General features: G+C 38.9%; 1 protein-coding gene across 50 annotated transcripts in view; it reads left to right on the top strand.

Moving 5' to 3' along the window:
* neb (nebulin) overlaps positions 1-27,976 on the top strand; it is a 61,366-nt gene that overhangs the window by 5,716 nt on the left and 27,674 nt on the right. For all 50 annotated transcript variants that reach the window (XM_023951055.2, XM_078939147.1, XM_023951061.1 and 47 more), the window contains 85 exons: positions 77-181; positions 279-383; positions 565-669; positions 1,166-1,270; positions 2,158-2,262; positions 2,344-2,451; positions 2,703-2,819; positions 3,130-3,231; positions 3,321-3,428; positions 3,531-3,635; positions 3,741-3,839; positions 4,360-4,464; positions 4,551-4,658; positions 4,850-4,963; positions 5,057-5,254; positions 5,347-5,454; positions 5,562-5,660; positions 5,759-5,863; positions 5,970-6,077; positions 6,168-6,479; positions 6,572-6,778; positions 8,259-8,363; positions 8,447-8,554; positions 8,626-8,937; positions 9,030-9,236; positions 9,339-9,443; positions 9,565-9,672; positions 9,756-10,067; positions 10,215-10,421; positions 10,512-10,616; positions 10,708-10,815; positions 10,898-11,209; positions 11,312-11,518; positions 11,628-11,732; positions 11,845-11,952; positions 12,049-12,360; positions 12,465-12,671; positions 12,761-12,865; positions 13,049-13,156; positions 13,245-13,556; positions 13,637-13,840; positions 14,454-14,558; positions 14,672-14,779; positions 14,881-15,192; positions 15,270-15,473; positions 15,603-15,707; positions 15,959-16,066; positions 16,170-16,481; positions 16,579-16,782; positions 16,905-17,009; positions 17,097-17,204; positions 17,932-18,243; positions 18,342-18,545; positions 18,633-18,737; positions 18,872-18,979; positions 19,067-19,378; positions 19,460-19,663; positions 19,742-19,846; positions 19,932-20,039; positions 20,132-20,443; positions 20,528-20,731; positions 20,858-20,962; positions 21,083-21,190; positions 21,298-21,609; positions 21,856-22,059; positions 22,174-22,278; positions 22,371-22,478; positions 22,562-22,873; positions 22,996-23,100; positions 23,455-23,553; positions 23,705-23,806; positions 23,919-24,026; positions 24,158-24,469; positions 24,551-24,655; positions 24,749-24,853; positions 24,937-25,041; positions 25,143-25,250; positions 25,357-25,467; positions 25,716-25,913; positions 26,697-26,801; positions 26,901-27,005; positions 27,085-27,189; positions 27,282-27,389; positions 27,496-27,609; positions 27,746-27,943. In XM_023951055.2, coding sequence (XP_023806823.1) covers positions 77-181; positions 279-383; positions 565-669; positions 1,166-1,270; positions 2,158-2,262; positions 2,344-2,451; positions 2,703-2,819; positions 3,130-3,231; positions 3,321-3,428; positions 3,531-3,635; positions 3,741-3,839; positions 4,360-4,464; positions 4,551-4,658; positions 4,850-4,963; positions 5,057-5,254; positions 5,347-5,454; positions 5,562-5,660; positions 5,759-5,863; positions 5,970-6,077; positions 6,168-6,479; positions 6,572-6,778; positions 8,259-8,363; positions 8,447-8,554; positions 8,626-8,937; positions 9,030-9,236; positions 9,339-9,443; positions 9,565-9,672; positions 9,756-10,067; positions 10,215-10,421; positions 10,512-10,616; positions 10,708-10,815; positions 10,898-11,209; positions 11,312-11,518; positions 11,628-11,732; positions 11,845-11,952; positions 12,049-12,360; positions 12,465-12,671; positions 12,761-12,865; positions 13,049-13,156; positions 13,245-13,556; positions 13,637-13,840; positions 14,454-14,558; positions 14,672-14,779; positions 14,881-15,192; positions 15,270-15,473; positions 15,603-15,707; positions 15,959-16,066; positions 16,170-16,481; positions 16,579-16,782; positions 16,905-17,009; positions 17,097-17,204; positions 17,932-18,243; positions 18,342-18,545; positions 18,633-18,737; positions 18,872-18,979; positions 19,067-19,378; positions 19,460-19,663; positions 19,742-19,846; positions 19,932-20,039; positions 20,132-20,443; positions 20,528-20,731; positions 20,858-20,962; positions 21,083-21,190; positions 21,298-21,609; positions 21,856-22,059; positions 22,174-22,278; positions 22,371-22,478; positions 22,562-22,873; positions 22,996-23,100; positions 23,455-23,553; positions 23,705-23,806; positions 23,919-24,026; positions 24,158-24,469; positions 24,551-24,655; positions 24,749-24,853; positions 24,937-25,041; positions 25,143-25,250; positions 25,357-25,467; positions 25,716-25,913; positions 26,697-26,801; positions 26,901-27,005; positions 27,085-27,189; positions 27,282-27,389; positions 27,496-27,609; positions 27,746-27,943 — 13,377 coding nt within the window. The remainder of the gene's footprint in view (positions 1-76; positions 182-278; positions 384-564; positions 670-1,165; positions 1,271-2,157; positions 2,263-2,343; positions 2,452-2,702; positions 2,820-3,129; positions 3,232-3,320; positions 3,429-3,530; positions 3,636-3,740; positions 3,840-4,359; positions 4,465-4,550; positions 4,659-4,849; positions 4,964-5,056; positions 5,255-5,346; positions 5,455-5,561; positions 5,661-5,758; positions 5,864-5,969; positions 6,078-6,167; positions 6,480-6,571; positions 6,779-8,258; positions 8,364-8,446; positions 8,555-8,625; positions 8,938-9,029; positions 9,237-9,338; positions 9,444-9,564; positions 9,673-9,755; positions 10,068-10,214; positions 10,422-10,511; positions 10,617-10,707; positions 10,816-10,897; positions 11,210-11,311; positions 11,519-11,627; positions 11,733-11,844; positions 11,953-12,048; positions 12,361-12,464; positions 12,672-12,760; positions 12,866-13,048; positions 13,157-13,244; positions 13,557-13,636; positions 13,841-14,453; positions 14,559-14,671; positions 14,780-14,880; positions 15,193-15,269; positions 15,474-15,602; positions 15,708-15,958; positions 16,067-16,169; positions 16,482-16,578; positions 16,783-16,904; positions 17,010-17,096; positions 17,205-17,931; positions 18,244-18,341; positions 18,546-18,632; positions 18,738-18,871; positions 18,980-19,066; positions 19,379-19,459; positions 19,664-19,741; positions 19,847-19,931; positions 20,040-20,131; positions 20,444-20,527; positions 20,732-20,857; positions 20,963-21,082; positions 21,191-21,297; positions 21,610-21,855; positions 22,060-22,173; positions 22,279-22,370; positions 22,479-22,561; positions 22,874-22,995; positions 23,101-23,454; positions 23,554-23,704; positions 23,807-23,918; positions 24,027-24,157; positions 24,470-24,550; positions 24,656-24,748; positions 24,854-24,936; positions 25,042-25,142; positions 25,251-25,356; positions 25,468-25,715; positions 25,914-26,696; positions 26,802-26,900; positions 27,006-27,084; positions 27,190-27,281; positions 27,390-27,495; positions 27,610-27,745; positions 27,944-27,976) is intronic.

Genomic DNA, 27,976 nt, shown 5'->3' with positions numbered 1-27,976 from the left:
ACAAGCCTACTTCTTTTTTGTTTGTTTTTTCGAGCGTGATTTGGCTGCAAAGTGAAGTTGAGCATTTCATCTTTAGGTTAAATATCGCATGGAGGGAAATAAGGTTCGAACCTCCAGCTTGTACGATGGCGAAGCTCGGGAGATCGCCCACGTGAAGCGTGTCTCAGAGCTGATGAGCAAGGTGAATCAACTCAGCCAGATATAACACACAGCCATTTAGAAAACACATCGTCACAGCATTTGTTTAATGTTTTTACGTTCCTGATTATCTTTTGTAGGTTCTCTACAGGCAAAAGTGGGATGAGACTAAGGATAAGTACCTGCTGCCCCCTGACGCTCCTGAACTGGTTCTGGCTGTGAAAAATGCTGCCAATTACAGCAAAGTAGGTTAAGTGACACATTTAAGCTTAATGTTTTCTGACTGAAAATGTAGACAAATACATATTTTATGTTCATATTTATTTGAAATATTATATTGTATTATGTTGTGTTGTATTGTATTGTATTGCATTGCACTGCTTTGCATTACAGTCTATTCTATTCTGTTCTCTTTATTTTGATCAGAAACTCTACACCGAGGCCTGGGATGAAGAGAAGGTCCTGTACTGTCCTTACAGTGACAGCCCTGAGCTGCGCAGGGTGGCAAAGGCTCAGGAGGTCTTCAGTGATGTAAGATCATTCAACACACTTTATGTTGTCACAATTATTATGTGATGGTGTTTGACCTTTCAATTGCCATTACAATAGATATGATAATAGATAGTACACCTTCAGTAATAGTGTGTTTGAGTCCAATTCTGTAATGTTGGGCTTTTGGCTTTGACTACAAAAGTTGATTTTGTCGCTGATCCAAATATTTCTGAAAATAGGAGATACCAGACACAGGTTTGAGACACAAACGTCTCAAAACCAAAAAAAAAGTGAACTGATTGTTACTGTCAAATCTAATCAGTGAGCAAAATTTGAACCTGATGTAAGAAAACAATTTTTAGTCTTATTCCCATAAAATCTGTTATTTACTAATTTTCTTGTATAAGCTTTGTGCTTGTTCAATGAAAACCTTTTTTAACATCCCAGTTTCTGTTGAATGTTGTTATTTTAGGATACCTGCGACAGACTGACCTACTTGAACCAAGTTTCGTTGCTTGTGTGTTCACCTTCACAGATTCGCTATAAGAAGGGTCATGATCAGCGCAAAGCCAAGTACACTTGCTTACCTGATCCTCCAGAGGTGGAACTGGCCAGAAGAGTGGCGAATCAGCGCAGTGATGTAAGCTAACGAAAGGCGGGATATGTGCTCAAAACACATGAAGGATGGTTTTAAACTCCTCAAGTAGTTAGTACCATACATGTATATATGCATGTATATAAGTATGTATGAACGAATTGTACAAGAAAAAATATGTTCACATATCAGAGTCTGAAATTTGAAGTTGATGTTTCTGAATGAGATCAAACATCAAGTCAAAAGAACGGAACATAATTTAAATTATAAATTCAAATTTTCACTCTGCTTTTCAGATTATAAATTATTTAGTATGGTTCATTTTTGTGATCTTTAGTTGCTTGACTCCTCCCATTTAGTCAAAAGGAGTATCCAGTTTATACACTTCCTACACTAGACATACACGGTCTGTAGTACACCGGCTGTACTGATACTCTAAGTGTACTTACTAAAATAAGCTTTAAGTGTACTACTTTTTGCTAAGGGCAGTTCAGTCACTTTTGTTGGTTCACCTTGTCTAGAATAAAGGTCAAAGTTGAAAATGTTTAATAGAAGCCTTTTGAGTGTTAGATTTTAAGAAGAACTTGAAATTCCCACTAGGTAATGGTTAATGTTGTATCAGTCTTCTTAGCAACTAAAAACAACTCGAATACTGTCACATAAATGTTTAAAGTACATTTTAACCACTCAGAAATGTGCCTTGTGCAGTGAATTTATAAAAGTGGTTCTTTGAATATCAGCAGAGCATGAGCCATCACCACAAATAGAAGTCCACCTGCTCTGACATTCTTGACCACACTAGAACAGACATACTAACAAAAAGATCAAATGACAAGAATTTCTAGAGCCCGCTGATGTGGTATAAAGAAATACTGAAATATCTACAGTATGTAAAAAAAAAGTTTAAAAAGCCACTTTTTCTTTCCCCACAGCTCAAGTACAAGGAGGATTACAATAAAAACGTGAAGGGGCAGTGGTGTGAGACGCCCTACTTTGACATAGCCATTGCCAGGATGGCGATGGACAACCTCAGTGATGTAAGACTTTTACTTTAATAATGACGGGATTGAATGAATTTGTGTTTTTTTTCCCTGTTTCAAATGTGTTTTCACTTTCAGAGAAAATACACTCAAAAGTTTGAGGATACGAAAGACCAAATTTATTTCATGCAAACAGAGACGCCGGTTTACGAGACGCAGAAGAAAGCTCGCATTGCTGCTAGTGAGGTGAGCAGAAAACGATGAATGCATTCAGGTATTGTTTTTGTAATTGGCCCCCCACATGAAAGTGTGATGCAATTGTGCACAATGACAAAACTTCAAGACTCCAAATGTGAAGCTAAAATCACTGTGTATAATAATTAATTACAGGGGCTTCTCTTTGCAACACACCCGGACTGATTAACCAGAATGAATAAATGAGAGCCATCAATCTCTTTTGTCTGATTTTACTCACTCTGGTATTTTTGTGTGTTTAGGTCCAATACAAGAAGGAATATGAAAAGAAAAAAGATCAGTCGGACTACAACACCCTCCCCGCCACAGAGAATCCTCTCCTTAGACAGCTCCGATACGCTGGCACCATCCTCAGTGATGTGGGTACCTGAAAAAACTCTGCAAGGATTTTTTCATGAATACATAAAAATAAGTCTTTTTACATGTGAAGACAGTTAAAAATTGTCTTGATTGTTTTCTGACAGATAAAACTAGTATACTTTATTAAACAGAACGTTTGCAAACCATTACCAATTGGACTGCTAATATTTTACTGATTATTTATTTCCATTTGGACCAGACCTATGCATTCTTTTTTGAGTATTTATGTTGTTTTACACTGTATTTGTCGTTCACAAAGACATATTAGTGGTCTAAACCTTCTTGTTTTTTTTTTAAACCTTTTTGTAGAAAGTCTATAAAGCCAGCTATGAGAAATCCAGGGGTTCCAGTATCAACTACTGCGACACACCAAAGTTCCAGATGGACTCAGTGCTTAAAAAGTTCACTGATGTAAGAAAATAAACTTCATTCAAAAGCAGTGATTAAAAAAATATCTATTTATGATGTCCATTCACACATTTTCATTGTTATGGTTATAGATACGTTACAAAGAGAAATATGAAAATGAGGTGAAGGGGCACTACGTTGGCAGCTATGAAGACCTTTATATGGTTCACTGCCAAAAAATGGAAGAAATGAAGAATGAGGTAAGTCACTTTACTTTGTTGTTTCTTAGTTTTACTAAATATATTTATGTTTTGATAGTAGACGTATCTCACGGTTTACAATATCTCTTTTTTTCTTTTTAGCAATTATACAAAGCAGATTATGAAGACATGAAAATACGCAGCTATTTTCCCCAAACTATAACCCCTGAGTTTGAAGCTCACAAGAAGCTTCAGAAATGTAACGATGTAAGTATGAAAATTTCAGATCTACTTACATGATGTATACACATATATACTTATTATTAGATGCTTTTATATTTGACTTTTTTTATTTTATTTGACTGTTTTTAGAAAGTTTACCGACAGCATCCAGACACGGTGAAGTTTACACAAGTTACTGATTCGCCTGTGCTGGTTCAAGCCCAAATCAACGCCAAACAACTAAGTGATGTATGTATAACTCTGGAACCATCGTGCATGAGCAGACAGTTATGGCATCAACATTTTTATTTGGCTACAGTATTTTAGAGCATCAGTTTGAATCATTAAAACATGAATTCCTCTCGTATTTTGGAAGGAAACACTAAGTTATAAGGAAAATGTGGGTGTTTTCTGTTTTTAAAAGTGTTAACTGAAATTTCTGCAGTTATTGTGTCATACATGAATTCAATTCTCCTCCAAGTGCAAACCACTTAAATGTGTTGCTTGCAACTCAGCTGCTTTCTATGGGTTCCATGGAAACTGGAGAGCCATCTCTCTGAGGTATAAATAGAATCAACCATTCAACTGGCCTAGAATAAACTCAGTGATCAGAGAAGGGATGGGGAGGAGAAGGAGTGATCAGTCATCGTGTTCAGGCTGTGCACTACTGCCCTCTAAGGACAGGAAATCAGTACCTTAACCACCAGTAAATCAAAACTAGATGAGTTTTTAAAATATGAAAGCCTAATAAAATGTTCTCGTTTTGCAGTTGAACTATAAAGCAAAGTATGAAAAAACAAAGTTCAAGTGCAGTCTGCCTTCAGACTACCCCTTCTTCATCCAGTCAAGAGTTAATGCTTTTAACCTCAGTGACGTAAGTCTATTTTTTCCAATCTATTCACTTTGACTGTTGTTTTAATGTATTGCTTTGGTATTAACATAAATACTATTTTCTTTCAGAATTGTTACAAATATGACTGGGAAAAAACGAAAGCAAAGAAGTTTGAGATCAAGGGCGATACCATTTCAATCCTCGCTGCTCGCGCTCACACAAACATTGCCAGTGATGTAAGTATACAATATGATTTTCATTATTATTATTTATTATAAATAAATCAAACCTTTAAGCAAACATACCTGTGAGGGCGTCTAAACTGAACAATATTCTTTGATGTTTTTGGAGATATGCGAAGGGAAATGAGTTCAAAGTTCATTCTGATAGAATAATATAAACTAAGCCTTTTTTTTTATCTTTGCAGGTTAAATACAAAAAGGAGTATGAGAAGAACAGGGGACATATGGTTGGGGCCCTAAGCATTAATGATGATCCAAAGATCCTGCACTCTGTTCACGTTGCCAAAATCCAGAGTGATGTGAGTCACTGGTCATATGCGTGATTTGCTTGTACATCTATTTGTTTAAGCATAGAGACCCCATACGGACAAAATGTATCCCTATGTCCACAGCGTGAATACAAGAAGAACTACGAAAAGATAAAGACCAAGTATCATGCACCGCTGGACATGATATCTGTCACCACCGCCAAGAAATCTCAGGCAATTGCAAGCATGGCTGGGTACCGGAGCATCAGCACCAACTTTTTCCTCCCCCATGACAGTGTTCTGCTGGACTTGGCCAAAAAGGCCAACAGCATCCAAAGTGATGTGAGTTGACTGGCAAAAAAATGACAACAGAGGACTGGTATAGTTTTGATAGAGTGCTATTTGTTCCCAACATATTTTTGTTGCTTTTTAAGAATGAATATAAGGCTGAGTACAACAACTACACTAAAGGTTCGCCATGGGTCCCCTACGGCTCCTTGGAGGTGGAGAAAGTTAAGAAAGCTGGTGAAATCCTGAATGAGGTATTCATGCACCTATCTTGTAACACCCCCAGCGTTTAAATAAAGTTTTATTAGAAGGACTTGGTGGGATGTTTACCAGTAGGCATTTATTTCCTTTACTCTTGCAGAAAAAGTACAGGCAGCACCCAGACACAATCCCCTTTACATCTATTGATGATCACCCCATCATGCTGCAAGCCAGAGTAAACCAGCTGCAGAGGAGTGATGTAAGTTTATGTCATTTTGGATTCTTTTTGCGCTGAAATAATTTCGTAACGTTTATTTTGTTATGAAACTTCTTAATTTCTAACATTTTTGTTTGTAGCTTTTCTACAAAAGAGGGATTCAGGAAGTCCATCAAAAATACTCACTACCTCCTGATATACCAGAGTTTATTCAAGCCAAATGCAATGCTTACAACATCAGCAAGGTAATGTCTGCCTCTGCAGACAATAAGAGTTATCATGGCTGAAAATATCAAAGCCAAACTGTTTGTTTTTGTCCACGCGGTTGTACATTGTTTTCTGTCTTTCCAGAACTACTATAAGCTTGCCTGGCAGGAGACGATCGCTAAAGGTTATGACCTCAAGGTCAATGCCATCCCTATCGTTGCTGCTAAAGCGGCTAGGCATGCTGCTAGCGATGTAAGTCACCACTGTGAAGAGGCTCAACTAAGGTGGAGTATCAGAAAATCACAGGTACACATGGAATGCTAAATGTGTGTTTGCTGCTAGGTCCAATACAAAAAGGCTTATGAGAAGGCCAAAGGTCACCACGTGGGCTTCCGAAGCCTCCAGGATGACCCTCTGCTGGTTCATTACATGCAAGTAGCCAGAATCCAGAGTGACAAACTCTACAAGAAGGACTACCAAAAGGCTAAGCTGAAGTATCACACCCCGGTGGACATGCTGAGTGTGGTCCATGCTAAACAGGCCTCTGCTGTACAGACCTTTGTGGGCTACAAGCAGCATCACCACAACTACTGCCTTCTCCCCGACTCCGTTGGTCTTCAGCTTGCTCGTAACATGAGCGTCAACGCCAGTGATGTAAGTAATACTTTAAATTCAGGGATGATTTTTTTATTTTTTATTTGAATATTGATGTCTGACTTCATGTTTTGCTGTCTTTTATTTCCCAGAACAACTACAAACTTGAGTATGAGTCTTTTATCAAGGGAACTGGCTGGGTGCCGATTGGCTCCCTGGATGTGGAGAAGGCGAAGGTGGCCGGAGCGGCTCTTGATGAGAGGAAGTATCGGCAGCACCCATCTACTTTTAAGTTTACCAGCGTCTCTGACTCTATGAGCATGGAGCTGGCCAAAGCCAATGCCAAGATACTGAACGCGGTAAGGAGGTGGTACAAGTGAAATCTGATTTGTCCTAAATTGAGCTGAAAGGGAAAGCTGATATTTAGATCAAACTAGCTCTCTCCTAGAAGCACTGACAATACTGCGCTGCCCCCTGACACTTAAATGCATCAAACATTAAATAAAAAAAACATCAGACTCCATCATTGCTTTGAAGTGCTGCTGTTAATTTGACTCTTTTTGATGTGCACTTTTCCTCCTGACATAATGTTAATGGAATATTCATTAAGTGTAAGCCATTTATTAGGGGAAGACTGAAATCAGGAGATGCTGACTATAGAACCTAAGGTTTTTTTTTTGCCTGCAATCTCTATTTAACTTATATTTAATATATGCTTTATGACTAAAAGTCACAATGATTAAAAACAGTGTAGACACCACCCCATGATAGTGTCTTATCAGTTGTATGGAAAAGGGAACCTGGCTGAATTTTTTCATAAATATATATAGTTTTAAAAACATTGATGTTCTAGTTTGGATTTGAACACAGTTATCGGTTTAAGAATAATCTATATTTACAATTTTATTTTTGTTTTAGGGTGCATTCAGACTGGGCACATCTGGTTCGGTTAAAAGAGAACCAGAGTTTGTTTCCCATAATCTGTAACAAATTTTCAGCCTGAATACTCCCAAGTGGTTCTGGTCCAGTATCATGAACCCATCTTTCACGGTGGTCTTGGCTCGTTTCCAATCGGACTGAGTTTCCTCAGTCTGAATAGGTTCCATTCTCGGAGCGGAACAAATAGACCAAAAGTGCCACTGTAATCAGGGATTAGGGGATGTAAACAGAGTAGGAAGGTAGCAACTATGACAGTAAGCAAGTAAGACAGTAAGACACAGCAACGTACTGAAACGTGGTCAGATGAATGCAGGCTCATTAACACAATTTTTAACGTGAGACACATTGCTTCTCATTGTTTTCCTGACAAACTACATGTCGTAAATATTTATCAGTGAAATTTCTTAGCCGTTGTCTCCTCAGTAATCCATTTGCAGCCTCTGTCGTACCAAAGTAACAAGTAAAAAGTGTTTACCTGACATTGACACAGACATTCAAAATTGGTCAGCGGAATATAAAGTTTGAGCAAGTGAACCATCCTGACAAGGATTGCAAAGCGCATGACTTTAATTATTCTTTATCTCATTGCTTTGACCCACCCTCGTAATTCCTGGCCAATGACGGAAGAGATCTTTAATCACATGCTTTTGATAACAAGCTTTGGTTCGTAACAGAAACGTCCGGTTGAAAGGGGGTCTGAATACAGGCCAAGCGCAAGGTTCAGGACTCAATCCAGACCAAATTGAGCTGACTTGGTCCGGACCAATGAACTTTTCCAGTCTCTATACACCCTTAATACGTTAGAGTGGTTATTTTTGATATAGTCAACCTTTGCATATTTGTGTTTGCAATACAGATAGATTGATTCGCTTATCTTTTTTTTCTTCTTTTTTTTTGCAGAAAGAGTATAAAGCTAGTGGAGAGAAGTTCATGCACACTTACCACCTCCCAGCTGATGCTCCTGAATTCCTGCAAGCCAGGTACAATGCTGTCAATATCAGCCAGGTGAGTTTCTGTCTTTAATCCAGTATGAAACAAGAATTTCGAGCATTTTGGAATTTATTTTAAAAATTTCAATTTTTACCTAGAATTATTACACCTACTCTCATCGTCAAGATTTGCTCAAAGGACATCACGTAAAGGAGGATTCCATCCCCATTGTTGCTGCAAAATCCTCAAGAGACATTGCCAGTAATGTAAGTTGTTGGACTGAAATCTCTTTTCCAAAACTGAAATAAGTTTCTAATTTTCTTTCCTACTTTCACAGTACAAGTATAAACTGGCTTTTGAGAAGGCAAGGGGCCATCATGTTGGCTTCCGTAGCCTTCAGGATGACCCTTTGCTGGTTCATTTCATGGAAGTGGCTAAAATGCAGAGTGAAAAGCTCTACAAGAAGGACTACCATAAGGCCAAGCTGAAGTATCACACCCCTGTGGACATGCTGAGTGTGGTCCATGCTAAACAATCCTCTGCTGCTCAGACCATGGCTGGATACAGGAACATTCCTCACAGCTTCATGCTCCTTCCTGACAACTTGCACCTGCAGCGTTGTCGCAACATGATGGAGATCCAGAGTGATGTATGGCTGATGTAGGACTTCTCATTGTATATTACCACTGGATAACTTGTGAGATACTTATCTTTTTTTTTTTTTTTGCTTTTCTCCTGCAGAATGTCTATAAATTAGATTATAATGTCAACTGCAAAGGTATTGGCTGGGTTCCTATCGGTTCTGTTGATGTTGAGAAAGCTAGAACTGCCAAGGCAGCGCTGGATGACATAGGCTATCGTCAGCATCCCAGTACACTCAAATTCACAAGCAAGACTGACGCAATGAATATGGCTCTGGCTTTGACCAACACAAAACTGATGGACAAAGTAAGAATTTTATGGGATCAAGAGATAATGCAAATTTAAGATATAACAAAATATGGGTCACAAACATTTAAAGTCTACTTTTATGTTTTTTTTTTCTTTTAGGCTGCTTACAAAGCTTCTGGTGAGAAGTTTATGCACACCTATCATCTTCCAGCAGACAGCCCAGAGTTTCTTCAGGCTAAGTTCAACGCTCAGTCCCTTAGCGAGGTTAGGCCAATAAACAATTGTTTCAATTAAATTTTTATGGAATTGCCAAGAATTCCTTGTGTGTTCATCTTTATCATATTCCTGCCTTACACTGTGGTAACATTTTGTTGTTTACTTGCAGAGTTACTACAAGCACAAATGGCTGGAAACCATTGCCAAAGGATATGACATGAAACCTGATGCAATTTCTATTCTGCATGCAAAGCAAGGGAGACATATTGCCAGTAATGTATGTAACAAATTCATTAAACATCACTCTCATTTATTTGATGTATATACACCCCTGATCCAATTGTCTGCCTTTGTTTTAAGGTCCAGTATAAGAAAGAATATGAAAAGGCAAGGGGCCATCATGTTGGCTTCCGTAGCCTTCAGGATGACCCTCTGCTGGTTCATTTCATGGAAGTGGCTAAAATTCAGAGTGACAAGCTCTACAAGAAGGACTACCATAAGGCTAAGCTGAAGTATCACACCCCTGTGGACATGTTGAGTGTGGTCCATGCTAAACAATCCTCTGCTGCTCAGACCATGACCGGATACAAGCAGGTTCCTCACAACTACACACTTCTTCCTGACAACTTGCACCTGCAACTGTGCAGAAACATGAACTTTCAGTCAAGTGACGTAAGTGACATTAATTTACACAAAACTGCTTTTATGCACATAAAGTCACAGTTATATCTTCAGTCGCATTAATTTTTTTTTTTTTATATTTATAATTATTTAATTCACAGCAATTGAGTAACATCCCTGTATTGTTTCTTTTTACAGTTTAATTACAAATCTGAATGGAACAACTATATCCGTGGTATTGGTTGGGTCCCCATTGGCTCAATTTCCGTAGAAACTGCTAAAGTTGGTGGTGATATTCAGAATGAAAAGAAGTACCGCACTCACCCATCACAGTTCAAGTTTAGCAAGCTGATGGACTCCATGGACTTGACTTTAGCTACTGCAAACAACCAGATCATGAACAGGGTATGCCATGTTCATTGTGTTGTCAGTATAAATACCAAGAATTCACTTTTACAAGTAGTCTAACTTTTCTTCTTAAACCCTAATTTACAGAAAGCATACACTTCAGCTTGGGAAAAGGACAAGTTGAAAATTCACGTCATGCCAGATTCTCCTGAAATTGTTCTGGCCAAAGCTAACGCTTTGAACATGAGCAATGTAAGACATGCAAATGCATTTTTTCATTTAAAAAGAATGAACTGCTCATATTAAACTGTGATTATTCAAATATCTATATGTCTACTCACAGAAACTTTACAAAGCTGGCGTTGTAGAGATGGCCCTCAAAGGCCACAACCTTAAAGCCGATGCCATTCCCATTGTGGCTGCAAAGACTGGCACCAAAATTGCCAGTAATGTAAGTTACAATAAATTGGTGATGTAATTGAGATTTTACCTCCAACATCACACCAAACATGTCCATGTGTTTTATATTTTAGTACAAGTACAAATTGGATTATGAGAAGGCGAGAGGTCACCATGTTGGTTTCCGTAGCCTTAAGGATGATCCCCTCTTGGTTCATTACATGGAAGTGGCAAAAATTCAGAGTAACAAGCTCTACAAGAAAGACTACGAGAAGTCCAAGCTGAAGTATCACACCCCAGTGGATATGCTGAGTGTGGTCCATGCCAAGCAGGCCTCTGCTGCTCAGACTATGGCTGGATACAGAAAGATCTACCACACCAATGCTCTCCTTCCTGATGCTTTGAACCTACAGCTAGCACGTGTGATGAATGAACAGTCCAGTGACGTAAGTTCATAGACCTTCAATATTCAATCTCTCACTTTAATTTGAAAACAAAGTCAGGCTGCAACAAGATTCATTTTTAAATGTTTCTCACTGATGTTTTAGTGGAATTACAAGGCTGAATGGAACAACTACATCAGAGGAATTGGATGGGTTCCTATTGGTTCTGTAGCAGTTGAGTTAGCCAAAGTCGGTGGTCAGATTTTGAGCGACCACAAGTACCGTACCCATCCATCCAATTTCACATTCCGCAAGCTGATGGACTCCATGGACATCGCTTTGGCTACTGCCAACAACCAGATCATGAACAAGGTGCGTCATTTTTGACTGAGCTTCAAAGTGGAATTCACATTGAAAATGCAGTGATACAATGAAACCATTTTCATTAAGCTAATGTGTCGCAATTTCTGCTTTTTTTCAGAAATCATACACTGAAGCCTGGGAGAAAGACAAAACAAAAGTCCATGTGATGCCTGATTCTCCTGAAATTGTTCTGGCTAAGGCTAATGCCATTAATATGAGCAATGTGAGGAATTCTCATGAGATTGATAAATAACCTTTTGCTGTTTTGGCTTCTCGCTTAGCTTCTAGCTATTGTTCACCGTTAACACAGAAATGTTTGTTGGTTTTTTTCTTAGAAACTTTACAAAGCTGGTGTCGTGGAGATGGCCAATAAAGGATACAACCTCAAAGCAGATGCTATTCCAATCCAAGCCGCTAAGTCTGGTACCACGATTGCTAGTAATGTAGGTTTTTTTTTTTTAAATGAGCAGCAACTATGAAACCACTTAGTTGTATGTATGGGTTCCATTTATTGATGACATGTCTATTTGCTGTCTCAGTATAAGTACAAGCTGGCTTTTGAGAAGGCCAAGGGTCACCACGTGGGCTTCCGTAGCCTCCAGGATGACCCTCTGCTGGTGCACTACATGGAAGTGGCCAGAATTCAGAGTAACAAGCTCTACAAGAAAGACTACGAGAAGTCCAAGCTAAAGTATCACACCCCTGTGGACATGCTGAGTGTGGTTCATGCCAAGCAGGCCTCTGCTGCTCAGACCATGATTGGGTACAAAAAGGTTATCACACACTACAACGTGCTGCCCGATGCCATGAATCTGGAACTCGCCCGTAACATGCAGTTCATTGCCAGTGATGTATGTACAAAAACAACTAATTTTTAGTACATTTGTTAAAATGCAGCTGTGTATAACTGCTTGACTAAAAAATACATATTAATTCTCTTGATATTTCAAAACAGAACCAGTACAAAAAGGAGTATGATATGTACATGAAAGGAATCGGATGGGTTCCCATTGGTTCACTGGATGTTGAAAAAGCAAAAGCTGCTGAAAAAGCTCTGAGTGAACAACTGTACCGCCAGCATCCCAGCAATTTCAAATTCACCAAAGACATGCATTCTATGGACCTGGCTCTGGCCACCGCCAACAACCAGATCATGAATAAGGTACTAGAAATAATACATAGGACCTTATTCTGTCTAGTATGGTAATAAAACCCATTTCATATATTTGTTTGTAATTTTGTTCCTGTTAGAAATCCTACACTCAAGCCTGGGACAGTGACAAGACGTCGATCCACATCATGCCTGATGCAATGAATGTTGTTCTGGCAAGAGACAACAAGAAGAACTACAGTGAGGTACAGTGTCTAATATTTTGTGCTCAGATTTTTCATGAAATGTGTTTAGTCACATGGACAACCTAAAGAAGATTTTGACATGCAACAAACATATTGTTTTTTATTTATTTATTTTTTGTACACATCTAAAGAAATACATGCTGTTCTGTGTAGTTTTAACATCTTTCCCCTCCTTTTTTATAGAAACTCTACAAATTGGATAATGAACTTTCCAAGAAGAAAGGTCATAACCTTCGAGGAGATGCAATCCCAATTCAGGCAGCAAAGGCCTCCACTGTTATTGCTAGTGATGTAAGTGTCAATTGAAATGTATTTATCTGTCTATATAGTGTATTTGGCCCACTTTGATGATAAAAACCCATGTTTTCACTTCATTTAGTACAAGTACAAGACAGGATACCGCAAGCAGGTCGGCCACCACATTGGAGCCCGCAGCATCCAGGACGATCCTCTGCTCATGCTGGCTCTGAACTCAGCCAAGATTGCCAGTGATGCTCTGTACAAGAAGGACTTCAACAATTTCAAGACCAAGTTCCACCTGCCGGTGGACATGCTGTCCTTTGAACTGGCCAAAAAGAACCAGATCCAAGTCAACCATTTTAACTACATAACTCGTCTACACAACTGGACCTGTCTGCCAGATTCCACTGACGTGGTTCAAGCCAGACATGCATACAATCTGCAAAGTGATGTAAGTATGACTCCTTGTACTTGATCTCAAAAAGGGTATTTTCTGGAGGCATCATTTTACCAAGTTATTATTTTCTTCAGGCTGTCTACAAGGAAGACCTGAAGATGATGCAGGGTCTGGGCTGGGTGCCTATAGGTTCACTGGATGTTGAGAAAGTGAAGAAAGCCGGTGAGATCCTGAGTGAGACAAAGTACCGTCAGCACCCAAGCAACTTCAAGTTCAAGCTCACCACTGAGGACATGCCCATGGCATTAGCCAAGGCCAATGCTCAAAACACGAACAAGGTTTGAGCAACAAGTTTTGTTTTCCCCACTATTAACATTTTATTTTACAGAATAGAGATGAACTCAGACTACAAAGCAGCTTCTAAAATTGCCTGATTTGCAATATGAATTTTTTATAAATTTATTATTTCGTTTTTTTTATAACCTTAATGATAGTTTGTCTCATTTGTGATCGTACATTGTGTGAAACTAATATCTATCCACATCTTCTGTTCTGTTAAAAGAGAACTGAAGTGGCACTAAAAATGTAATAAACTTTTTTTTAAAGAGATAATGAACTAAAACCTAGAACTAACACTCAAGTTGTATAATAGGAAAATTGAATAAATATAAAAATGGCTGAATCATAATCCCTGTTTTAAAAACATCAAAATGTTATACATTTAATCATTTATTAAATCATGTCTGTTTTTCTATTTTGCAAAGAAAATCATCCTTGATCGGATTTGAAAATAAAACATTAAGTATCAGATCTTATTTTCACAGCCGTTTAATTGGTTTTCATATAAATGGGAGGATTTAAGAATGTATTGAAGCTTTATTTATGGCATTGGATGTTTTTCACACAAATTCTTGTGGCAATAGTAAATGTAAAACAATATATATTTTGCAGAGTGCTTACATTCAGGCCTGGGAAAAGGACAAAACCACTGTCCATATCATGCCTGATGCTATGGATGTTGTTCTGGCCAAAGCAAACAAGGTCATCTACAGCGAGGTGAGTCCTTCTGCATTAAGGGGGGGAAAAAGCCGTAATGCTCTCAGTACTACTACTACCGAAACAGAAACAACATACATAATGTTCTTAACATTTTTCTTTCTTTGTTTCAGAGCAAGTACAAACAGGCATACGAGGAATCCAAGAAGAAAGGATATGACCTACGAAATGATGCTGTTTCTGTTGTTGCTGCAAAGGCTTCAAGGGATATCGCCAGTGATGTAAAATAACTGGATTTACTTCTTATACAAAAGTACTACATACTAAGAATACAAAATATGGCATTGAATGCTTAAATTCAAGACCTATTGTTCTTTTGCAGTACAAATACAAGGCCGGTTACCGTAAGCAGGTCGGCCACCACATTGGAGCCCGTAGCATCCAGGACGATCCTCTGCTCATGCTGGCTCTGAACTCAGCCAAGATTGCCAGTGATGCTCTGTACAAGAAGGACTTCAACAAGTCCAAGACCAAGTTCAACTTGCCAGTGGACATGTTGAATCTTGAACTTGCAAAGAAATGCCAGAAGCAAGTCAATGACTTCAACTATAGAACTCGTCTGCACCAGTGGACCTGCCTGCCTGACTCCAGTGACGTGGTTCAAGCCAGACATGCATATGACCTTCAATCAGATGTAAATGGGATTTCAAAAGAGTGATTTTTAAATGTATTATTTTTCAGTTAGTGAACAGATTTTGTTGTTTTCCCTAGAATATTTACAAGGAGGACCTGAAGATGATGCAAGGTATTGGATGGGTCCCAATAGGTTCATTGGATGTTGAGAAAGCGAAAAAAGCTGGTGAGGTTCTAAGTGAGAGACAGTACCGTCAGCACCCGAGCAACTTCAAGTTCAAGTGTACAACTGAGGATATGCCGATAGTGCTCGCTACAGCCAACGCTAAGGTTATGAACAAGGTAAAAATGAAGAAACACCTGAATATAGCTTTGTGCAAATCACATAGGCAGAATTTCTTATGTGCAAGCATTTTTTTCCTGTCATAATAATTTTAAGACTGATTCATGTATCATTTCCAATGTTTGCAGAAATTGTATGTTGAAAACTGGGAGAATGAGAAGTCAAAGATCCACATCATGCCTGATGCCATGGACTGTGTTCTAGCCAAAGCCAACAGTTATAACTACAGCTTGGTAAGTTGTTACTTCCTGTTCTCAATATTTCTCAGGATCAGTTATGCTTTAATTTCCTCTACATTTCTGTAAAGCTCCATGTTCACTATGATAACTTTTAAATATTTAATTGAAATATATTGTGCATCTTTTTTAATGTCGTAACTGATGATCTCCAAGATATCTTTCTTCAAAATAATTCAGTCCACCTCTTGTCATAAAAAAAGTTAGTCATGTCTAATACTTTTGAAAAAAATTGTGATCATTTTCAGAAAAAATACAAAGAAGAAAATGAAGAGGCCAAAAAGAAGGGCTACGACCTGCGCAATGATGCCGTTTCCATACTAGCAGCGAGAGCATCCAGGGATATTGCCAGTGATGTAAGCTACTTGTTTAAAGAATATAACATTTTACCATTAATACATTAATATATATTTGGGTTTCAGGTTAAATATGTCTCTTTTTCTTTTAAACGATATCTAGTACAAGTACAAGACAGGATACCGCAAGCAAGTTGGTCACCACATTGGAGCCCGCTGTGTCCAGGATGACCCTCTGATCATGCTAGCTCTGAATTCAGCAAAGATTGCCAGTGATGCTCTGTACAAGAAGGACTTCAACAAGTCCAAGACCAAATTCCATCTGCCCGTGGACATGCTGAACCTTGAGTTGGCCAAGAAATGCCAGAAGCAAGTCAACAATTTCAATTATATCACTCGTCTGCACCAGTGGACATGTCTGCCAGACTCCAATGATGTGGTTCAAGCCAGACATGCATATGACCTGCAAAGTGATGTGAGCTGAACGTCTTGGATTCAACATGTGTTAAATTGGTCTGATCTAAAATAAAAAGGGGTTTTGTAATTTTTCCTTCTCTATAAACACATCCTAGGCTGTATACAAAGAAGATCTGAAGATGATGCAGGGCATCGGATGGGTGCCCATAGGTTCACTAGATGTGGAGAAGGCAAAAAAAGCTGCTGAAGTTTTGAGTGAAAGAAAGTACCGTCAACATCCAAGCAACTTCAAATTCAAGTGCACTACTGAAGACATGCCTTTGGTGTTGGCTAAAGCCAATGCTCAAGTTATGAACAAGGTATGGCGTTCAGTAGAAATCATTTCATTTATACATTTTGTGTGAAATTGCTTTATTTTTTCTTTGCACAAACTGCACACGTTACATTTTTTATCCTAATGCTCTTGTGTTTGTGAAAACAGAAAGCCTATACGGAAGTGTGGAACAAAGAAAAGACAAAGAACCACATCATGCCCGATGCGATGGATGTGCTCCTAGCTAAGGCAAACAATGTCAACTACAGCTTGGTAAGTAAAACCTATTCAAATGTTGCGCTGAGGAAGATTATCCATTCAAGATTAAAAATACTGATTTCGTTTTTGTGCCGTTTACAGAAAAAGTACAAACAAGCACATGAAGACTCCAAGAAGAAGGGTTATGACCTGCGAGGTGATGCCATATCTATTCTGGCTGCAAGAGCAACCAGGGACATTGCAAGTGATGTGAGTGCTTGATTTTAGATTTATTTCTTATTGAAATTAAATTTGACTTAGATTGAAAAAAAATCTCTTTTCCCAAACAGAGTTTTTTATAGATAATCAATGTTGGAGCTAAAATTTTATGTGAGGGGACAGGAGAGGGGGAGAAGACTTTGAAGGCAAATACAAATATTTAATTTAATTTAATTTAATTCATTCATCTTTTGAACCCGTTTTTGTCCGTTTTGGGGTTGCCGGAGACTATCCTTGCCACTCATGGGCGAAGGCAGGGTACACTCCAGACAGGTCGCCAGTATTTTGATTATATTTTACTTTATTTAATTTTTATTTATTTTTTTTAACTGTGTTTTTTGCAATGCTTGAATAAGTTTGTATGATCTCTTTATTTTTGTCAATAACGATAATAATATTGGCTCAAAAATGTGGTGGGCAAAGCTTTTTGCTTTGATAAGATCACCCCCTTCCACATACCCCCACCCCCACCCCCTTGTATATTATAGACATATGATATAAAGCAGAAATATAAACCATGTTTAGTTACCTTGTAACTCTAAACAGGTGGTATTTAAAAACCAGTAATGGGTATATTGCAGAGTATTAAAAACATCTTAGAGATGAATAGCTTGTGTCTGCCACATTGTCTTTGTTTTTAGTCTCACACTTCTTAAATTGTTTGGGTTTTGCGCAACACTTTTAATATAGATGTTTTTCCCCCGTTGTTTTCAACCAGTACAAGTACAAGACAGGATACCGCAAGCAGGTCGGCCACCACATTGGAGCCCGCAGCATCCAGGACGATCCTCTACTCATGCTGGCTCTGAACTCAGCCAAGATTGCCAGTGATGCTCTGTACAAGAAGGACTTCAACAATTTCAAGACCAAGTTTCACCTGCCGGTGGACATGCTGGCCTTTGAACTGGCCAAAAAAAACCAGATCCAAGTCAACCATTTTAACTACATAACTCGTCTACACAACTGGACCTGTCTGCCAGATTCCACTGACGTGGTTCAAGCCAGACATGCATACGATCTCCAAAGCGATGTGAGTCTCTTGAATGTGCTACTACTGAGCAAGTCCTATCTCATGTTTCCCATGATGATGTTATTCATCAAAGATTGATTTACCTACCTTTTGCACAGGCTGTATACAAAGCTGACCTGAAATGGCTCCAAGGTCTGGGCTGGGTGCCTATTGGGTCAGTTGATGTGGAAAAATCCAAGAAAGCTGCAGAGATTTTGAGTGAAAGAAAGTACCGCCAGCACCCCAGCACTGTGCCATTCCACAGTCTAACAGATGCCATGAATATTGTGCTTGCAAAGAATAATGCTTTGACCATGAACAAGGTAACCGTGCTCCTCATTCTGACCTCTATTCTTTTTTTCTCTTATATCCCTTTTTTAACAATGCATGTTTGTTGTGCTCTTCCAAAGCGCCTCTACACTGAAGCATGGGAGAAAGACAAAGTTAAGCTGCACATTAAACCAGACACTCCTGAGATTGTTCTCGCTCAACAAAATGCAGTGAACATGAGCAAGGTTGGTGTAGATCCTTTTCTTTTTTCTTCATAAAGTTTTCTTACATTTGTTACATTAGTAGACTTAACACTTTATACAACATTGCGCTTTAGTTCTGTTGATGTTTTATTACATTTTTACAACTTGTTTTGCAGAAATTATACAGACAAGGTTTTGAGGAAACCATTAAGAAGGGTTACTTCCTTCCTCCTGACTCAGTCTCTGTCAAGGCTGCCAAGGGCTCCAGGGAGATCATCAGTGATGTGAGTTTTCCCTTTTGTTTTCAAATTGGAACATTATTATGGCAACATTTAAGTTAGATCACAAACCACTTTCGTTATTTTTAACAGTACAAGTACAAGACAGGATACCGTAAGCAGGTCGGCCACCACATTGGAGCCCGCTGTGTCCAGGATGATCCTCTGATCATGCTGGCTTTGAACTCAGCCAAGATTGCCAGTGAAGTTCTGTACAAGAAGGACTTCAATAAGTCCAAGACCAAATTCCATCTGCCCGTGGACATGCTGAACCTTGAGTTGGCCAAGAAATGCCAGAAGCAAGTCAACCACTTCAATTATATCACTCGCCTGCACCAGTGGACTTGCCTGCCAGACTCCAATGATGTTGTACAGGCCAGGAAAGCCTATGATCTTCAGAGTGATGTAAGCATCTTTCTGACTTTATCCCTGCATTAGATGCAGCTGTGCTCTTGTATTACATATTTTTGTGCTTCTTTTATCCAGGCTGTGTACAAGGCAGACTTAGATGAAGTTGTTGGCGTAGGGTGGGTCCCCATAGGCTCTTTGGATGTGCTGAAGGCTAAGAATGCTTCAAAAATTCTCAGTGACCTTCTCTACAAGCAGAAACCAGAGACTCTGAAATTCACCACAGACATGCATTCTATGCCCATGGTCTTGGCAAAAACGAATGCAGAAATCATGAATAAGGTCAGCTATTTTAGTTTTTCAGCATTTTTCTTATGATCATGATTTGTGTAATTAATTTATTTTCTTACCACAACACAGAAAAACTACATAGCTGCATGGGAGGCAGATAAGCTTAAGACCCATGTGACCCCAGACCTCCCTGAACTGCTGCTTTCTAAGGCCAATGCCTACAACATCAGCAAGGTGTGTTTGATCTTTTCATATTTGAGTTGCTTCCCATGTTTCTGTTTCTGTTTGCAATGTATTAATTTATTTGTTTAATTTTCAGAAACTTTATAGAGAAGATGTCGAGAAGATTTTCAGAAAGGGCTATGACATGAAGGCTGATGCTGTTTCCATCATTGCCGCCAAACACGGAAGAGAAATCATCAGTGATGTATGTGACAATGAAAGCCTTGTTCCTTTTGTATGTGAAATTCAAAACTTTCTGTAATGGTAACACTTTGTTTTCTTCTGTCTTTTGTACAGTACAAGTACAAGACAGGTTACCGTAAGCAGGTCGGGCACCACATTGGAGCTCGCTGTGTCCAGGATGATCCCCTGATCATGCTGGCTCTGAACTCAGCCAAGATTGCCAGTGAAGTTCTGTACAAGAAGGACTTCAACAAATCCAAGACCAAATTCCACCTGCCAGTGGACATGTTGAACCTTGAACTTGCAAAGAAATGCCAGATACAAGTCAATGACTTCAACTATAGAACTCGTCTACACAATTGGACCTGTTTGCCAGATTCCAATGACGTGGTACAGGCCAGGAAGGCTTATGACCTGCAAAGTGATGTAAGTCTGTATTTATTATGTTGTAATGTCCTTCTATAGCCTTGTGATGATTTAGCTGACTGTTTCATTGTTTTCTGCTCCTAGGCTGTGTATAAGGCTGACATGGAATGGGTCAAGGGAATGGGATGGGTACCAATAGGTTCAGTTGATGTTGAGAAAGCCAAAAAAGCAGCTGAGATTCTGAGTGAGAGGAAGTATCGCCAGCATCCCAGCACCTTCAAATTTACTGCCAAGACAACTGACATGCCATACGCCCTCGCCCAGGCCAATGCCCAAATCATGAACAAGGTGCATCACTACCAAACCAATGAGAACACTTTCAAATAAGGCTATTTTGTTGTTGTGGTCATGTCATGGACTTAAAGCTAATCTCAACAAATTATTGATATCATGCTTTTTAAATCCCTCTTATAGAAAGCATATGTTGCTGCCTGGGAGAGTGATAAGACCAACCTTCACATCATGCCTGACACTCCAGAGATCATCCTGGCCCAGCAGAATAAACTCAACACCAGTCTGGTAATCACGTTTTTTTTTTTATTTGAAAATACTCCTATCAAAGTATTTTCATTATTTCATAATTGACATGGGAAATTCCAAAATACTGTATGACACCATCATGTGTTTTTTTCCCCACAGAAATATTACCGTGAAGGATTTGTGAACACCATAAACAAGGGCTACTATCTTCCTAAGGACGCTGTTTCTGTTGTAGCTGCCAAGGCATCCCGTGACATTGTCAGCGATGTATGTTTGAACACCTCGTTTACATTTTTTATTTTAAGAGCCACTTTCCATTTCTTTTCTGTTTCTATTTTATTACTAAAAAAACACCTTTTTTCCCCTGATTTCAGTATAAATATAAGGCCGGATACCGCAAACAATGCGGCCATCACATTGGGGCCTTGAGCGTTCAGGACGACCCACTGCTTATGTTAGCTGCTAATGCGGCAAAGATCTCCAGTGACAACATCTATAAGAAAGACTTCAACAAGACCAAGACAAAATATCACCTTCCGGTGGACATGCTGTCTGTAGAACTCGCCAAAAAGTGCCAGCGACAAGTCAATGACTTCAACTACAGAAACTACCTGCACCAGTGGACTTGCCTGCCAGACTCCAATGATGTGGTCCAGGCCAGAAAGGTCTACGACCTGAGAAGTGATGTAGGTTCATCAGTTTCTAAACATTAGATTTGATCAAAACTTTAGATTTTTAACTTTAATTTTATTGCTGTATGCATGAAATCATAAATAGTTGATATAGCTAATGATTATTCAAATGTGATGTATGAAAATGTATGCTTTTATACGTTTTCTTACAATTCTTTTTCTGTAGATGTTTGGTGCCAGGACTATTCTAATGAATGTAGAGACTGTCAGCAAGCTAATGCATTTTTTATTGTTTTCTAGGCTGTTTACAAAGCCGACCTAGAGTGGCTGAGAGGATGTGGCTGGTCAACTCAGGATTGTGTGGATGTAGTCAAAGTGAAACACGCTCAAACTGTTCTGAATGATAGGCTCTACCGTCAGCACCCAAGCACTGTCAAGTTCACAAGCATTGTGGATCTCCCTGCTATCGTTCTATCCAAACAAAATTCTGACAACCTAAGTGATGTACGTAATATCATTTCAGTGCACGCTTATTTCAGTTGTTAAATTAAATATTTATTTAGTGTGAATGTCAGGAGCATACAAAAACAACAACATGTTTTGGTTTCTTTCTAACAGAGAAAATACAGAGAAGTGTGGGACAAAGACAAGCTGGTCATTCACATGCCATCAAACGCACCTACCTTTGAACTAGCAAAGGCAAACGCTGTGACTGTCAGCAACGTAAGTGAACAGTTACCCTGAATTAACAAATAAAATGCTGTGTGTGTATTTGAGCCATATCTAACTATCACTTTTTTTCTGAACTTGAGCAGAAATTGTACACAAAGGCATGGGATGACCAGAAGGCTAAGGGCTACCACATCAAAGAGGATGCTGTCTCTGTTCTGAAAGCTAAAGCTTCCAGAGATATCATAAGCGACGTAAGGGGAAAAAAACACATAATTACAAATGTTGATAATTTTACTGGCCTAATTTTTACTCCTCCTCCTTCTTTCACTATTAGTACAAGTATAAGACAGGATATCGCAACCAAGTCGGCCACCACATTGGAGCTCGCTGTGTCCAGGATGATCCCCTTATCATGCTGGCTCTGAACTCAGCTAAGATTGCCAGTGATGCTCTGTACAAGAAGGACTTCAACAAGTCCAAGACCAAGTTCAACCTGCCAGTGGACATGCTGAACCTTGAGTTGGCCAAGAAATGCCAGAAGCAAGTCAACGACTTTAACTACAGAACGTACCTGCACCAGTGGACCTGCCTGCCAGATTCCAACGATGTGGTTCAAGCCAGGAAGGCCTATGATCTCCAAAGTGATGTAAGTTGGGCATCCTGTTAAGGACAAACAGTTCTATATCTTTTTCAATGATCAAAATCATGGGAAATGTCTACATAGGTATGCATGATTTTTAAAAATGTGTTTGCTCTTTTCTCTCCAAGGCTGTGTACAAAGCTGACATGGAGTGGATACGTGGCTGTGGATGGTCGCCACATGAGTGTGTGGATGTTATGAAGGCTAAGAATGCACAGAAGATCCTTGCAGATGTAAGTCTTATCTTACAAAGTCGATCAAATATATAAAATATTAATATATTTAGAATAAAAGTCCTTGTAATACTAGAAATTTGTGGCAAGGCTAGAAAAAACAGTTTCCAACCGATTTATATCGTCCTTAAAACTTTCAATGACATTAAGCAGAATGAAATATTAGGAAAACCATTTTAAACTAATGTAACAAATAGAAAATTAAAGATGGAAGGTTTTACTGAAAAGTAGTTTATTCAATTAGCAATGAGAAATGAACGCACACATGACATTTTGTTGGACATTAGAACCAGTTTCAATGGATTTGTCTCATTTCCTCATTATTCTTCTGTGTTTTTGTGCACTTTTTTTTAGAGAGGCTACCGTATTCAGTTGGATAAGCAGCCGTTCACAATTCCTTCAGACAGAATGGATATTGTGCGCGCTAAGAACGCAGCTGATGTCCTTAATGAGGTGAGGCAATGAATAATACATAAAGAGGTAATATGGGACATAATGTATTTAAATGTTTGTTTTCTTTTTACAATTCCAACTTTGCAGACACTTAGCAGTAATTAATTTGATAAATTTTTTGTAATTGAATATTTATTTCTCTTTCTTTCAGGCAAAGTACCGTGAGGCCTGGCATCAGGATAAGACCAAGTACTCGTTGGTCGAGACTCCATTGATTGTCACAGCCAGGGAAGTGGCTAAAAACATTCACCCGGTAAGTGCAAAGTCTCACCGGGTGATCCTAAACATTTAATTTCTCTTTGTCTTATTCCAACGTTATCTTTAATTATTTGTTTAAAATTTTTCTAAATTGATCTTTTTTGTAGAAACTGTACACTGATGCGTGGGACAAAGTGAAAGCGACTGGATACTTTATGCCTTCTGACGCTGTATCCATCAAGCAGTGCACCACTACAACTCAAGTGCAAAGTAAAGTAAGTAGAAAAGTGGAAAATCTTCTTAATCCTTAAAGCAAAAGGGGTGAAGTCTTCCAGGATTTTTTACAATTCACTTGAATCACTTGAGCAGATTAACATAGTGACTCTTAATTTTTCCTGTTCTTCAGCATAAATATTTGGAAAGTTACCGTAAGCAGGTCGGCCACCACATTGGAGCTCGCTGTGTCCAGGATGATCCCCTGATCATGCTGGCTCTGAACTCAGCCAAGATTGCCAGTGATGCTCTGTACAAGAAGGACTTCAACAAGTCCAAGACCAAGTTCAACCTGCCAGTGGACATGCTGAACCTTGAGTTGGCCAAGAAATGCCAGAAGCAAGTCAATGACTTTAACTACAGAACATACCTGCACCAGTGGACTTGTATGCCAGACCAAAATGATGTGATCCAGGCCCGCAAAGTCTATGATCTGCAAAGCGACGTGAGCCTAAAACTCAGATTTTAACATTTAAAAATGAATTAAGATATGGTGTTTAGAACTGACTATTGTTTCTTTCTGTAGGTTCTCTACAAGGCAGACTTGGAGTGGATCAGAGGCTACGGTTGGGTGGCAGCTGACTCTGTTGACCATGTCAAAGTCAAGAAAGCACAGGAAATCCTTAACGATGTATGTTTTTTCTATCAAATCTTGTACCAGCTATTATTGTTTGTTTATTTTGTTTGCCAGAGTTAAGCCTCCCTTTTTTCTTCTTCTTTGCAGAGACTCTACAAGAAAAATGCTATTGCGGAGTTTGGAAAATTCACCCTTGTTGTGGATCGCCCTGAAATCGTCTTGGCAAAAATAAATGCTGCCAACCTCAGTGATGTATGCAGTTTAACACTAGGCAGACTTCCTTTAACAAAAGATAATGGAAAGATTGTTCCACTGACTTTTTCTTTCTACCACAGCTGAAATATAAAGAAAGTTTCAATGCAGAAAAGGGTCACTACATCGGGTCAGATGATACTCCTCAACTGGCCCATAGCAGAGAAGTGGCGAAGATCATCAGTGAGGTACGATGGCTCACAAACTTTTGTTTCTCTAGCTGGATTTATTATTTTGGGCTAATAATAATAGTAACACTTTTTGTTAACTTTTCTCATTTTATTTGCAGAAAACCTACAAAATGCAATGGGATGAGACCAAGGCTGCTGGCTACAAGCTAAACCACGAGTTTATCCCACTGCTCACTGGGAAGAAGGGCAGAGAAATTGCCAGTGATGTGAGTGTCCACACATGTTTGTAGCAGTGAGTGTTGGTAAAGCATTTTAAAACATATACGTGGAGGTGGATTGAATATTTTCTTTCCCTTTTTGTTTTAATACTAGGTCAAGTACAAGGATGCTCATGAAAAAGCTAAAGGTCACTACATCGCTGGGACTCTGGTGGACTTCCCTGAGGTGGTGCGCTGTGGACAGCAGGAGAAGAATAAGCCAATGGTGAGATTTCTGCAGTTTAACAGTGTGTTTATCCCTGTTATATACAGTTCAGTTGTTTTTACTTAGAAAATGTTTGAAAAACAACTTTTTTAATGACAGTTAAGTGTTACTTTTGACAAATGAAGTACTGAGTAGGGAGGGCTTTATTGTCCCTGTGTGTGTTATACTGTATTTAGGTGTTTTTTAATTGTCTAAATCTCCATTTTATTTCGTTTCTTCTGTGTGTCAAACACCAATGGTTGTAACAGAGGATCTACCAGAAAGACTACCATCAATCCAAGACCAAAAACCACATTCCATCCGACATCATTGCTAACCAGGTAGCTAAGCGCTGCCAGGACATGTTGAGCAACGTCCTGTATCGCACCTACCTGCACCAGTGGACCTGCCATCCAGAACAGGAGGATGCCATCCGTGCCCGCAAGACTAACGAGATACTCAGTGATGTAAGCCTCTCGTTTGTACTTTTTAGTACCCATCTCATCAAAAAGCCACGTAAACTACTTTGAAATTTTCATCTTAGGTTAAACACTTGAAACAACCCTGTTGAAAATTGTTCAGATTAGTCCTTTACGTTCAGTTAACCTTTTAAAGCACACAACTTAAAGGAATTAGAAAAAATTCAAATTTTATGGAACTAACATACTTCTTAAATCATGTAATGAAATCTACAAAATATGCAATAACATTTTTTAAAGAGACAAATTAATTGTGACACATTTAGTGATTTGGTAAGTTTTTGCTCACAAAAAGGCTAGTTTAAGATGCAAAAATATTGACGAGTTTTGTGATCAACACATTTTTAACAGGGTGTAACTGTATCATAAAAAGTAATTATCAACAAATTATTCAGTCTTCCATTCCAGCTAGTAGTCTTTTTAAAGAATAAATAACAATAGATTAGTTATTCTCACCATAATGTTTTGAAAATTAGCTAAACGTTTCCCGCCAAAAGTGTTTTTGAGATTTCAAGGAAGCAGCCATTTTGAAATAAGCAAGAAAAAGACCTTCTATTGCCCCTAGTGGAATGATGCTGAACTACAGGGTAGAAACATTAAAGCAAGTTACATACAATGGATTTTTAATGAAGGTTTGAACCATACCAATGGTATGTGTGTATCAGAAATGTTTGTACCAAATATGATATGATATTATATGATATATAGGGTGAATTATTTAATTTTTTTTACAATATAGTAAGGGTTTAATTTTCTGTGATCATTTGACAGGTGTTTTACAAAGATGACCTGAACTGGATGAAGGGAATTGGATGCTATGTCTGGGACACACCAGAGATTCTCCGTGCCAAGAAGTCCTACGAGCTACAAAGTGATGTGAGTAACAGCATTTTTTCATCATATTTTTTTTACTTTTAACTATAAGATTTTTCCCCAAAACAGTGTTTTACACTTTTTTTTTTAATTGCCCCATAGCTTAAGTATAGAGCAGAGGCCAAAAAGGAGTTCAACAACTACTCAATTGTGACAGACACGCCAGAGTATGTGACGGCTGTCCTGGGTCACACCTGGGCCAGTGAGGTGGGTGAGCTGCGTTTAAAATTGAGCCATAAGAATAAAAACACTGAGCCTATAGATTTAATGAAACCGTCTGCCACAGCTGAACTACAGGGAGGCATATCACAAGGAGAAGCACTTGTACACCGCTATCCTGGACACCCACGACTACGCCAGATGCCACAACTTCAAATACTTCTTCAGCAATGTAAGCAAAAAGAAAACAAAAGGTGTCAGATATACATGCTATGGTTTTTGAACTGCAACACGTTGTCCTCATTGTTGTTGAACTTTCAACAGAAAATCTACACATCTGCCTGGGACAAAATCAAAGCCAAGAGCTACCGCATCCCACATGACTCACATGCGCTGCAGCATGCAAAACAACAGAAGGTCATACTCAGCAATGTAAGATCAACTCTTTACTATAATGTTTTCAGGATCATCTTTATTTTCCAACTATTATGGTTGTCTCCATTTACAAACTAAAAAAAAACAACACTTGTCATTGCAGGTGAAATACAAGGAGGACTATGAAAAGTTCAAATCCCTATACAGTCTGCCCAAGTCGCTTCAGGATGATCCGGCCACTGCTCGCTGCGTCCAGGTTGGAAAGCTGGTCTTAGACGTACGTATCTTGAACATGTATACCTTCATTGTAGAACATATTTAGGAAAACTCTTTGTAAAGTCTTGACAGTCAGTTAGATTTCAAGGGAATCTAACATGACAACTAATGAAATCGTCTGTTCTCACTCTTCACAGCGTCTGTACAAAGACAATTACGAGAAGACCAAGGCCAAAAATCATATCCCCCCAGACATGCTGGAGATCTTGTCCGCTCGTAACACCCAGAAAACTGTCAGTGGCATCAACTACCGAAAGTATCTGCACCAGTGGATTTGCATGCCTGACATGCAGATGTATGTCCAAGCGCGCAAAGTCAATGAACAGCTCAGTGATGTGAGTAACATTTTTACATCCATGAGTATTTCC

This window comes from Oryzias latipes, chromosome 21 (assembly GCF_053564925.1).
Source record: "Oryzias latipes strain Hd-rR chromosome 21, Olatipes_Hd-rR_3.1".
Lineage (NCBI taxonomy): Eukaryota > Metazoa > Chordata > Actinopteri > Beloniformes > Adrianichthyidae > Oryzias > Oryzias latipes.
Note: the sequence above shows the minus strand (reverse complement) of the source record. Positions and strands in the feature narration are given on the sequence as shown.